The sequence below is a fragment of the Ambystoma mexicanum genome, chromosome 2p (assembly GCF_040938575.1).
Source record: "Ambystoma mexicanum isolate Mex_15411 chromosome 2p, UKY_AmexF1_1, whole genome shotgun sequence".
NCBI classification, from domain to species: Eukaryota; Metazoa; Chordata; class Amphibia; order Caudata; family Ambystomatidae; genus Ambystoma; species Ambystoma mexicanum.
In genome coordinates this window covers 116,087,841-116,100,891 of record NC_090923.1, presented here as the reverse complement: position 1 = coordinate 116,100,891, position 13,051 = coordinate 116,087,841, and the positions used below count along the sequence as shown (strand labels likewise).

General features: G+C 46.2%; 1 protein-coding gene across 4 annotated transcripts in view; it reads right to left on the bottom strand.

Annotated features, from left to right (window-relative positions):
- Positions 1-13,051, bottom strand: part of RPUSD3 (RNA pseudouridine synthase D3) — a 166,849-nt gene that overhangs the window by 60,929 nt on the left and 92,869 nt on the right. For all 4 annotated transcript variants that reach the window (XM_069643363.1, XM_069643361.1, XM_069643364.1 and 1 more), the window contains exon 7: positions 6,217-6,301. In XM_069643363.1, the coding sequence (XP_069499464.1) occupies positions 6,217-6,301 (85 nt within the window). The remainder of the gene's footprint in view (positions 1-6,216; positions 6,302-13,051) is intronic.

Here is a 13,051-nt window from a genome sequence, read left to right as displayed (position 1 = left end):
GACAAGGCAAGGGAGAGGAGGGGAACAGGGCAGAACAAAACAACGATCTTACTAGGCCCAGTGACATTGAGAACACGCAAGTGCACGGGAGAGGGAAAACGTGCAAGGGGGGTGGAAAGTGCGGCGCAGAGGAGTAACAGATAAATAATAATAAATAATTAAAATACATAAATAATAAAGACAAAACAGTGGTAGTGCAGACAACGCATGGAAAGTGCTGGGTTTAGCAGACAGGTAAGATATCTGATAAGTGCAGAAGAAAAGAAAGGGAGGTGGGGGACTATATGGGTACAGACCCCAGTGCAAGGGGTGGCCCGAAAGCAGTGCAAGATGGTGGCAGGGTGAGCAGGAACCTGGGCACGGAGGACAGAGGGTGATCAGGTGTACAGTGCCATTTTCCCACAACATTTCCAAGAATCCTGCTACCTGGCCTAGTAGGATCGTTGTCCGTCTTCCCTCTGTTCCCCCTCCCTTGCCTCGTTGCGCCTTGAAACAATTTTGTATAGGCACGTCATAAATGCCATATCATATCATATCAATCTCAACATGCAATTTGTATCTAAATGCATTAGCTCACATGTATTTGAATTACTTTCGGCTGATTTTTTTTCGGCAAAAAGGTGTGCAGGGGACGGGAGTGCCGTTATTGCAGACACCATCTGTTTTGCTATTGTTTAAAACAATGTTAACAGAAATTTCAACAAAGGAAATTTTATTTAAAATGTGTGCAAGTCAGCCAACACGTGTTTCAACTCTCCCGGGTCTTTCTCAAGGCAATGAAATTCGATGGTTCCAGTACATTCAGGGTCAATCGTGCACTGGGAATGGATGAATCCTAGATAGGAGGTTCAGATTTGAATAGCGTTTATTCGCTTTGTAAGATGTTGCTAACCAAGTCGGAGTGCCGACAAGGCATGTGTTAGAAGAGCCCAAGTGGCTAGTGACCTATTATCAAAATATATTTCATCAGAATACGTTTATGTTTATTGAATTTATATAGCGCTTTACGCCAAAGCACTTTACAAAATTTAAAGAAGCTTATTTACAAACGAGAAACAAACCAGAGGTACGATATATGGAACAATTTACTTAAGGGGAGGGGAGGAGGAGGGAGAGGGGAGGAGGAGGAAGGTTAAGGGTATGAGAATCAGGTTTGATGCTAGCAGGGTGGGAGAAGGGAGGGCGGGAGGGGGTGGAATAACCCAGGTGGCCTCCTGCGCCTCTTGGTAGCAGTGTTCAGTGAGGTAAGAGGGAGGAGGGAGGTGAGTGGAGGGGCGTAGGGGCTTGAGGAGGGGAGAGGGGGGTGAGGAGAGAGTCAGGGAGGGGAATGGAGAAGAAGGGATTTCAAGGAGGAGCGGAAGGATGAGTAGGTGGAGGAGGAGCGGATGGAGAGAGGAAGGGAGTTCCAGTGGAGGGGGGCCAAGAGTTGGAAGGAGCTGAAGCATGAGGCGGCGCAAAGGTCAGGGGGTCTGTGAGATGGTAGAGATCGGCGGACCGGAGAGAATGGGAGGGATGGTAAAATGAGAGGAGGGAAGAGAGAAGGGGAGGGGGCAGGTCATGGAGAGATTTGTAGACAAGACAGAGGAATTGAAATTTCAGTTGTGAGAGGAAGGGAAGCCAGCCGAGTTGAGAGAGAGATAGAATCACGAGGACCGAGAAGACAGAGTACGGATGGAGGAGTGGTAGATGGATTTTAGGGGAGTCAGGTGAGAGGAGGGGAGACCAAAAAGAAGAGAGGAGCAGTAGAAAAGGCGGGATAAAATAAGGGAGGAAATTAGGAGTTCAGAAGCGTGGAAGGTGAGGGAGGAGCGGATCTTGCGGATATTGAACAGGTGGTGCCTAGAGGCGCGAGAGGTTAGGGAGATATGGTTTGAAAAGGAAAGAGAGGAGTCAAGGTGGAGGCCAAGATTGCGGGCGTGGGACGAGATGGGGAGATTGGAAGGGGGAAAGTAGATGAAAGGGGGGGTGGGGAGGGAGTGTTAGGAGGGAAGAAAAGCACCTCGGTCTTGTCAGTGTTGAGGGAAAGAAAGTGGGAAGACATCAAGGTTTTTATGGCCATGAGGCAGGAAGAAAGAGTGTGGTGGAGGTCAGCAGTGAAGGAAGAGAAGGAGAGGAAGAGTTGGGTGCCATCGGCGTAGAAGTGGTGAGAGATGCCGAAGGAAGAGATGACAGGGCGAGAAGGGAGGTATAGAGAGAGGAAAGAAAGGGTCCAAGTACAGAACCCTGAGGGACTCCGTAGATCAGGGGGAAGCTGTCGGAGGTTCGGCCACCCCAGGAGACTGTGAAAGATCGGTTGGGGAGGTAAGAGGAGAGCCAGGTACCTTTGAAGCCCAAGGAGGACAGAGTACTGAGAGGTAAGGGGTGGTCAACAGTGTCGAAAGCTGCAGAGAGGTCGAGGAGGACTAGAAGTGAGGATTGTTTAGTGTGGCGTGCAGAGAGGTGGAAATTAAGTACGTAAGAGAGGGCAGTCTCAGTGGAGTGTTTAGGGCAGAACCCAGACTGAGAGGGGGGGAGCAGGGAGTGGGAGGAGACGAAAGTTGAGAGTTGAGAGTATGCAAGGCACTTGAGGAGCTTCGAGATGAAGGGGAGAAGGGAGATAGGTCGGAGGTTGGAGGTGAGAAGAGGGTTAGCAGAGGGCTTTTTCAGGATAGCGATGATGGTGGTGTGTTTGAAAGCTGAGGGAATGGAAGCAGAGGAGAGACAGAAGGTGGTTAGGTAGGGGATAAGGAGGGGGTAGACTTTGGGGATGAGGAAGGTGGGGATAGGATCAGAGGGGGCAGTGGTGGGGTGAGTTTTGGACAGGAGATGGGAGACGCAGGCTGGGTTGATAGGAGAGAAAGTGGACATAATAACAGAGGGGGGAATGGGAGGGAGGGAGGAGGGGTAGAGGAAGGAGAGGAGAGAATGGTCTGGCGAAGAGAGAGAATTTTGGAAGAGAAGAAGTTGGCAAAATCAGAGGGAGAGAGGGGAGAGTTCATGGAAGGGTCGGAAGTAGGAGGGGAGAGAAGACGAGAGAGGGTCTGGAAGATACAGCGGGGGTGAGAAGCTTGTAAGTGGAGGAGGTTAGAGTAGAAGGAGCGCTTGGCAGATGTGAGGCAGGAGTCGTAGAGAGAGTGATAAGAGAAGTTAGAAGATTGGTTAGCCAGAGAAGGGGATTTGAGCCAGCGTCTTTCGAGGCGACGAATATAGGTGAGAAGAGAAAGCCTTTCGGCTCTGCAGAGCGTCCTGGAGATAATTACATTTCTGTTAGCATCATTTTGAACAACCAGCACGAGATATCTAGGCACAATCTTCACCAGTCAATATACAAGGTGTGGGCGAAGCCTCTCTTTGCCGTGTTCCTGCTGCTGGTTTATCCTATTTTATCAGAAGTGCCATAATTACAGATCATACAACTAACTTTCAAGTGCTGCGTGAGTAGATTCATTTTCTAGTGCCCCCCTCTTGTGTTTACCCTAAATCACAGGTAATTGGGCGCTAAACAGAGAAGAAAAGGAAACTGATAAAAACATAAAACAATATATTAAAACAGATAATCCTCATACAAGGAACATTCTATATAGAAACAAAGATGCAAAAATAAAGAACATTATGAATAAGCTAAAGTAAAAGGAATACAATTGCTAGAAGGGGACAGGGAGTTATAAGCATGAGGTTCCACACACAGGGAATCGGTACTTCGAGGGTATAAGCACTTCTGGGGCATCTGATGCCACCTGATATGTGGAGGTCATCTGCGAGATGAGCTGGTTGTCTGAAAACGACTGCCTTGTACGTGATGCAGCAGAACCTGAAAAAAGTGGGCAGAAAATGATTGTGAATAGCCTAGCGTTGATTTTGCCACTTCCACAGACTCTCTCTGCATCATAAAGTAATCAAAGCTATAACCAGTAATTGAAGGTTAGCTAGGTTTTCTACGCCATTCACTCTTTTCACTTCCATTCGTAACGGAACGGTCAGTGCCTGTTCCCTTAGCCAAGGTCAACGACTGTTTTCAGCGGTAAGATGGCTTTCTTGTTGGGAGCTGCACTTAGCAATAGCGCCACATGATTCGCCTTCACTTCGAGGAACACAATGCTGGGTCTGATCTAGGGAGTCCTAGCAACCCATTCAGAAGATATTCGATTGTCTCTGCAGCAACTCTTCGTTACTCATGCCCTACATGCCAGCGGCATCAGGACCTTTCAATATCTCGGATAGACAAAGACCGTAGCTGGAGCTGCCTGCTGTTCGGTGCGAGTTCTGCTAGAGTAGGACTAAATCTCATGCAAAGGTCATCTTAGCTCATCACTTGCTCAATTAATCCCCCCATCCTTTCCAAATCTGCAGGTAGTGGGCTTCCTGTTCATTTTGGAGGACTCCATTATACCCGATATGAAAGAATTACTGTTTAGTCCTAGTTCATTCATGCATATAATGTCTAGAGAGGTTGGGAGGCACAGGTTCTGAAGTTCGGGCATCTTGGGTGTGGAACTCCTTGCCCCTCTTCATCAAATCTTCTACATCACTATCCATATTAACAAAAACTATCAAGACCTTCTTTTTCAACTCACTTGACTAAATTATTCCTATCATAGGCAATTGATGCCTGGTTCTCTCTGTCTCTTGTTTTCTCGTTCTGTTTGACGCTATGGTTTTATGTGCGCTCTGAGGCCCAAGGGCGTGTGGCGATTTACAAAAAATAAATAAATAAATGTCTGTTAAACTCTCTAAGATCACAATGGTGATCACTGATACAGTAGGAAAGCTTTAGACCATAAGACTGCTTTGGGTCAATGCCCCCGATGATTAAAATTCATTTAGCCGGGCCTGCCAAATGCCATACGTGCTTATATTTTGTATTAAAAGCAGACACTGGGCTACTTTTTTAAAGAGACTGCCCCCCCTCCCCCGACCCCAGACATCCTCCAGGCCCCTGTACAGGGTCAGCCCCACAGTTTGAAGACCACTGATTTAGGTGTTTGTAAGGAGTATCAGGTAGTTTCTAAAAAGCACACACTACAAACCATTGGGATACAGCACAGGATGCAGCCATTGGTTTACAGTGCAGAGATGCCTATGATGTATTTTTTATCGATCTGTAATACTTCCTTACTGGTAATTTTGGTGGCGACACTCAGTTGCACTAAGGTAGAGATTTACTAACGCTCGCAAAATCATGCCAAGTGACCAAGCCAGGGTTTTTCTCAAGAACAACTGAGACAAGAGCCATCAATTTAGGCCACTAAACCACATCCCGCGACGCTGAAATGTGTGGCCTACAAAGAAAACAATATGATTTCAAGCATGGCTGCACCTCTAAAAGGTTGGCAGTGCTGCGGGTGAGCCAGACATAAAACATGCCACAAATGAATAGGCGTTTTATTCTATAACCAGGCACCAATGCCTAAACAGGGGGAGCAAGTGGCAGCTTGTCTTTTGCACAGTACTGCCAGCAAAGAACACTGTGATGTTTAATATGAATACACCATGGAGAAGTCGGACGGGAATCATACAGCTATATAGAGTACACAAAGCAACTCTCTTTGTAACATTATCAACTCTGACTCATTTAGAGGGAATTAGTTTATTCATTTTTGTTAGCAAAATACAGGAATGTAGAGTATCATATCGCCTTTTGTTAACATGTGGCCGCAATTTCTGCATTTTCATTAGTCACATTTGGCCTCATTACGAGTTCGGCAGTGTGGCCAAAAATGGCGGTAATGTAGTGGCAACGGAGATATCACTGCATTACCCCTGCATTACCACACCACCAAACTACGAGTTTGGAGGTAAGGCAGAGGAAAAACCTCCAGCATAGTGTTGGAGGTAATTCCCCCACTTTACAGCCAAACAAAGGCCAAATCTCGAATTACCTGCCAGCGGAAGTACCGCTGGTGATAATTCTGCCGAAACCCCCATCGAGTCCTATGGACTCCAATAAATGGATACTAACACTGCCATACTGCCACTTGCAATCCAGCAGTAATTCTGCCAGACGAAGTGGTAGTACCGGTAAATCCGTTTGGTGGTATATCAGCGGTTTTACCGAAACGATAACACCAAACTTGTAATGAGGTGCAATGTCTAGTACATTGAAAACCCTTGATATTAACAAGACAGACCTAAATGCATAATTCTGTCATTTCCTATTCACAGACTCCGCAATCCCTCGGAAATCGGAGGTTTATACTTAAATCTATCGTCCCAATGATCTAACACTCCTCTAGTTACCAAATTATGGCCTCTGATGTTTTCCAATTTCAGATATCCAAAAATGTCGCCCGCTTCTGGATCTGGGATTCCAATCACCACAGCACTGAGGAAAACAAAAAGATATTAGGGTTTACTTTAACAAAGAGCATGATTAAACCAACACATTCCCTGAAGAGCATCTGAGAGAGGTCCAACACACAAGCGGTATTCCGCTTTTTTCGGGCAATAGGCTAGATCAATATCTTGCAATGGAAACATTGATAAGGCAACTCGTCCGGAAGGCCTTACGTACTGAGATGGTGCCACGTCTAAAGCTTAGCACTGGTGTTCCAGAGTGGCAAACACAGAGATTGAGTTAATAACGCCACAAAAAGCAAACAATAAATCCACTAACATCTGTATGTGAATATACAAGGGATAACTAATTCTGGCCCGCTGCATCTGCCCTTGCTGTCCGTCTTCTAGGTCTCCTGGCCACCCTACAGCGTATCCCCGTTTGTCCGTGCTGCCTTTCGTTCGAGCCATCCCACCATACCCCTCTTTGTCCGTTAGCCCATCCCACCACCTGTTACCCACCATGCCCCACTGGGACGGGAGGATAGCTCTGTGGCAACGCGTGGGTTTTGGAAGCAAGACTACGCTGAGCAAACACAGGTTCAAATCCCAGACCCGCGCTTGGGGAAAAAACATTAAAAATATAAATTTTAAAAAACTGTGCGTTATAAATAACCTACCCTTCCACAATGAAACTAGCGCCTAGATACCTACGGGTTATGTGCACTGTAAATAAATGCAAAAATAAATAAATACATGCGCACTTGCACCTCTTCTGGGTCCCACGCTCCGCAAACACTGCTGGTGTTTTCTCAGCATAACATGTCCGCTGGTGGTATTACCCAAATTGACCTTTTTCACAATTGACCTAATCATAGTGGTCCTAATTGACCTTCTGCACAATTGACCTTTATATTATTTTAGTTATTTTATACATGTATTGGGTTGGTTTTGGATTCTAAATAATATAAGGGTATTACGGGGGGTCTTGGATAGGGCGAGGGGTTGTGGGGGGTTCCCCCCCGCATATATTTCCTAATTGACCTTCTAAATTAGGTCAATTCTCCCAAGATCAATTCTACCGAGGTCAATTGTGAAAAGGTCAATTGTAAACAACCCCACTGGCGCCATACTGGCCCGTATTTGACATCTGGGCACATTTCTGCTGGCAATATTACCTGGAACATGTCAGCTGCACAGTATGAGTCAGCCTCTAAACGTTGCTGGCTAAGAGGGATGGACAGTCATTTAGGACAGTTGTGAACTAAGTTGTGGACTTTGACATGGGCATTACCCGTATGGAGTGCTGAATGAAGGCAGGCGCCACCTTGGGACGTAATTGCAAGCCTTAGCATGTGCCACATTTCTAAGGAGCTGGGAGCGATAGCTTGCATAAACAACTGAATAATTAGTTGAATGACAACCACCCGCCACTTACGAATGGAGGAGCCTTGGCTAGTCAATGCTGCGCACCGACTAGATTGGGAATGCTCTTTGGACCACATTTGAAGGGACGCTCAAATATATGCCTGCCCCACACATAGACAGGTGTCACCTAGGTGGCCAAGCCCAAACTTGGGTAGGGTTATGAAGCTGAGTGGATGCCATGTGTGAAAGGGACTGTGAGTATCGGATGGCCCAGATCGAGACAGAGATGCAGAGATGCTCCCGCAACCCACCTGGAGAGAATACGGAAATTGAGCACCCAACTTCAGCAATGCCAATTAACCAATCCACTAACAATTTCACCCCTACGCATACACCTCTCAAACCCTACCCAAACACAACCACAAGCCTACAAAACATCAATCCGCACAAACTTCACTACACTGCAACAACAAAACAAACCACACATAGAATCGCACAACAGCACACAACAACTACCAGCTGTAAAACAACACAAGCCCAGCCAACAGACCCACTGGACTGAGGCCGCCAACAGCACATCACTCCTCTCTTGCGCTTCTCCATCTTATTCCCACTAACTCACCCCCACTCCCCTTTTTTTTCAGAGCTGCCAGAGTGCCAGGGGACCACTCCGGTGGTGATAGTGCGCGGTACTTCCAAAGTTAAGAAGTGCCAACCCAAGTATTTCCATCAATACTTTTTCTTATATCACTCTGTAATATATAAGCATCACCATGCAATATTGAACAGCATTCTGATATCAGTGGTTCGTCCAGGGTGCATTTGAGTAGTGCCACCAGATACACCAGTGGTAGGATGCCCGTAATTCTGATTCCTTTTTACTTCTATAAGCATTGGCACAGGAACTGTGGTAAGTCTTATATCTACTGGTACAGTAGTTTAACTTGGTGTTAGCACTTCTGGTCAAAGATTTATGATGGACCCTTTTTTACTGTTGGGGCACAATGCAACTTGCGGATAATCAGATCCATACTGCATGCTCCTACCAGTCTGGAGGCGCAGGACTGCTGGCACGGACAGGAACTAGGCAAAAAGCATTCATTTCAAACCTTCCATAAAAGACTGATGCTTGGCTTCAGTCCCCCACCCTGGAAGTAGCACACTTCATAATAAGTCTATATGCCCAGCACACTTTCCTAAGGCTCCATTTATCTTGTGGTACAATGCCACTTGTATTGTTAAAATAACGCAAACAAAGAAGAACCTCTTTAAAGTATACATCTATATTAATCGAGAAGATATTTTTGTTTTTCAATGTTTTTGGATGACGTGGATCATTTCGCCAAGTACAACCTTTTGTTTTCCTGATAGTCAGACACATGGAATTCCTGCTGCAGAGGAATAATGCTCTGTGGCACCTTAGCAGATTTTGAGATATTGGATGATTTCCTTTAAGAAGCATCTCAAATATGCCCTAAATGGCCAACCCTAATTGTTCCACAGGTAAAGATAGATCCGGCCACCCACTGAGTTCTTTTGGAAAGAGGTGGTTGGCTGCATTTGCAAGCTCTCATTAACCAGAGATTTTACAGAAATTGCAAGAGCATAGGGGAATGATAGATAGCTGGATAAAATATGCAAATGAAGAAGATTAGGAGTCTGTGGGGCAGGCCAAATCAGACAAACGTATCAACAAATGCATATTGTGGGAACCATAGAAGTGAGTTAGTTCTCTTGCGGGTGGGCTAAATAGCTGTGGGAGGTGGGGGATAGAACTGCAAATAAAGTGCGGTTTGGAGAATGATGTGATGGAGGGCACAGTTTCACGATCTGTCTGTCCTTGGTCATGTCGTAACCAAAGGATCGCCAATTTCATTGGGGAAGAGATAGGGAGCCAGTGAGGTTGCAAAAGTGCTTATGATTGGTGGACAAAGTGTTTCAGGTTAAAGAGGAGATTGGGTACTTTGTTTTTATACAGTGGGAATTTTAGATATGGAAGATTGCGACAGGCCAAAATAGAAGGAGTTAGCATAGTTAAGTCTTGAGGGACTGATGGCCCTGTCAAGTCAGGTTTAGTGTGAAGGTTGTGGGTGAGATGCAGATGAGTTATGGAGGTGCTCTAATTCTGCAGTGAAGGCATGTCATCAAAAAGGATTCTGAGGTTGCACGCTAATGGGTCCCCTCACCCACATCAGCACCATAACTCAGACTGGATAAAAACATTAGGAAGATTTCTGAAAATTGCCAATGGAATCAAGTTTTCTAGGATTCATCCAACCCTGGAACGGTCTGAGGCAACTTAGAAGCTAGGCAAAAGGGAAGGAGAGCTTGCTGCTGTTCTCACTTTTTTATTGGCTTGTACTACAGGCTGCGTGTCATCGGTCTACATCTGTAACTTGAGATTGAATGTCAATATTATCTTCAGCAGTGGGCACATGCATAGGTTGCAATTGTTCTTGCGGTATTCCAAAGTCAAGAGATTGGCTGAGCGAGAGGAATTGCTGTGATCTATTGGAGAGGAAGGATCTCAGCCAGGTGAAAGGCTGAGTCCGTTTCACGAAATTAAGCAGTATCACCAACTCTTTGTGGTCGAAGAGTGTCTTATGGGAAGCCAGGGAGGTGAGGCTGCTACCCGATAGTCCCACTGGGGGTGGTACACAGCAAATCTCATGGCAGCGGAAATCCTTCTTGAGATTGGTGACAATGGCCCTCGGAGAACACAGTATTCACTCACCCCGTTGGTGTCCCTACTACTGCACTACTATTTGTTATGGTTTAGCAGAGGACATCCTTAATAAGACTGGGATGAAGAAGGGGGAGACTCACCCAAGCCTGATGCAAAATATCACTGACATGGACGATGAAGCAAGGAGGCAAAAGCCTACCGCGGAACCACCACGTACAGTGCAGTGGCCCAAAGGCAAGTATGATGGTAAAAAGGGAAGACTGACACATTCCCACATCGAGAAGCCAGGCCTGGAGGTACAGGGAGAGAGACGCTGTATCCGTACTGAGGAACCCGAAGACTGAGGCCAGGATGTGGGCATTCCCAGGTACCCGAGAGGTCCTAATGAGGTAGACCTGACCAGAGACACAGGAAGCCAGACCAGCAAAAACCTACCAGGAACAAAGACACTGGCAGCCGAAGGCGAGAGAGAGATGCTGGAGCTGCGGAGGAGCAATAATGGGGAACGCAGAGCGCAACAGGAACGGAGAAGCTTTGTTCCACATCCCGAAGAGACCAGAGACAACCAAGAGACTTCCCAAAGGTAGGGAAAGGGTGGGTCTGTTCAGGGGGGCATAGAGGGACCTGGGAAACCTCATGAAAACACGCTGAAGAGCCTAAGGGGGTGAAAGGGATCACATACAATTTAATAAAAACTTTGCAAACCTTATAAAAGCACCCTGGAAAATACAAGGGGATGAAAAAGGAAGCAAACAAATAGACACAAATTTTATAAACCGAATAAGAACACCCCGAAGCGCACAAGAGGTTGAGAAGGAGAATATGCAATATAATACAAACCATGTGAAGCTGGTAAACCCACCCTGAGGGGCACAAGGAAATGACAAAAGTGGCATACAATCAGATAAAAACATTGAGAGTGCACCTCGGTGAGACAGTACCTGGCAGGGGGGTATACCGGGTCTGTCCAAGTGGACACTAGGTAATGAAGGGACGAGGATCCTGCCAAGACAAAGCAAGAGGTTCTGGGACCGAGATGAAAATGGGCAAAGCCCACCAGTGCAATCTATAAGGGTTGAGGAACCACCTCAATACAGGAAGAATTATAATCAGTGGACTGGAGTCCAACAACACGCATAACTCTGGAACTGAAAGTTGTCAGAAACAAGTCTGGCAGGCAAGTAAACCAGACTTGGTGTACCATTGTAAAAGTCTACGGTGAGGTCTGGCAGGTTAGTGAGCACAACCTGACAAGAGACTGGAAAGGATTATTGTGTGCTACTGGGGAAGAGGAATTCTCCAGAGGATTTAGAGGAACTTTGTTTTGTGGGTAAGTGGAACCAGGAACCCAGGAGGAGGTCCTCCGACCCTAGGAGAGTGGAGAACTGGGTTATCTTTAAGTTTGTCATCAAACTATATACATTCGTTTGCATAAGAACTGTACTTTGGTGTTGGCATTCAGAACAGGAGAGCCCTTCTTCTGGAATTAAGGAGACACCCACCTTTTCTTTAGTTAGAATAAAAGTGTAAGGGACGGATATAGGTTTAGACACAGAATGGTGGACATTTGTTTATTTGACAAACATCCTAACCAGGCCCTTAGTATTTCTGTTGAGATAGGGCAAGCCCCCATAGTAAATAGGCCTTTTTTGTGTTTCTTTTGGAATAAATAAAAGTTTTTAATAATCACTTTTATCAGAACTGTATCAAGACTCTTCTACACCCGTACAGGCCTTATAAATTGTACTAGAATGATGGAGAAGTTGGCTTGCTAAGGATCTCCAGAGAGCAATTGGCTGTGCGGACAGTTACACAGATAGCACAATAAATACTTCAAGCCTCAGAGACGGTTGAAGTATTTTTTATAGCTGACTATCTCTCGTCTTAAAACCCCTTCTTCCTAACCCAGGCATCCTTAGTCCCTGATTAGCAGGTACCTATCGTTTCAACCTTAGTATGCTAACAGGCTAAATGAACTGTGATGTCAACCAGAAGGCACATTGCCTTATCTAACTAGACTCCCTCTGGGACTTCCTACTCTAGTGTTCTAAAGATGTATGGGATTGTGCCTTGCAGACATCCTGCATGATGTGATCTTTCTTCTACCACGCTCAAGTTCTACTCTCCATCTCTATCTTCTTCTACACTTATTCTCCAAGTTCACATGCCTCTACTCTCGTCCCTGTTCTGCTCCTCTGATGTTTCTAGTACCTTCCTTTCACTCATTCCCCTAACAATTCACATTCACTCCTTACACTACCTCACTCTACACCGGCCACTCTTTTCAAGTGCACTCAAAACGCAGTACCACTTACACTCAGGGCCTCATTACACGGATGGCGGTAAGGATTTACCGGTACCGGTAAAATACCGGTACCGGTAAATCCTTACCGCCTTACTACGAGGTCCCTTTGCGGGTTGGGGGATTTAACGCCTGCTTTTTGCAGGCGTTAAAAACCAACCCGCAAAGGGACCCAGGGAGCTAATTACGGTACCGCAATTTGCGGTACCGTAATTAGCGCCTTCCCCATTCCCATTGAGCCCTATGGGGCAAAAATGGGAATGGGGAAGGGCAATGGTGGAAGGGGGAATTACCGCCCCGCCAACCTTGGAATGGGGCGGTAATTCCCCTTTCCGCCAAGGCGGTGCCGGTATTTTACCGGCATGAACCATGGCGCTAATAGCGCCATGGTTCTCCGCCATCCGTGTAATGAGGCCCTCAGTAACCAATACCTCACCTTCTCT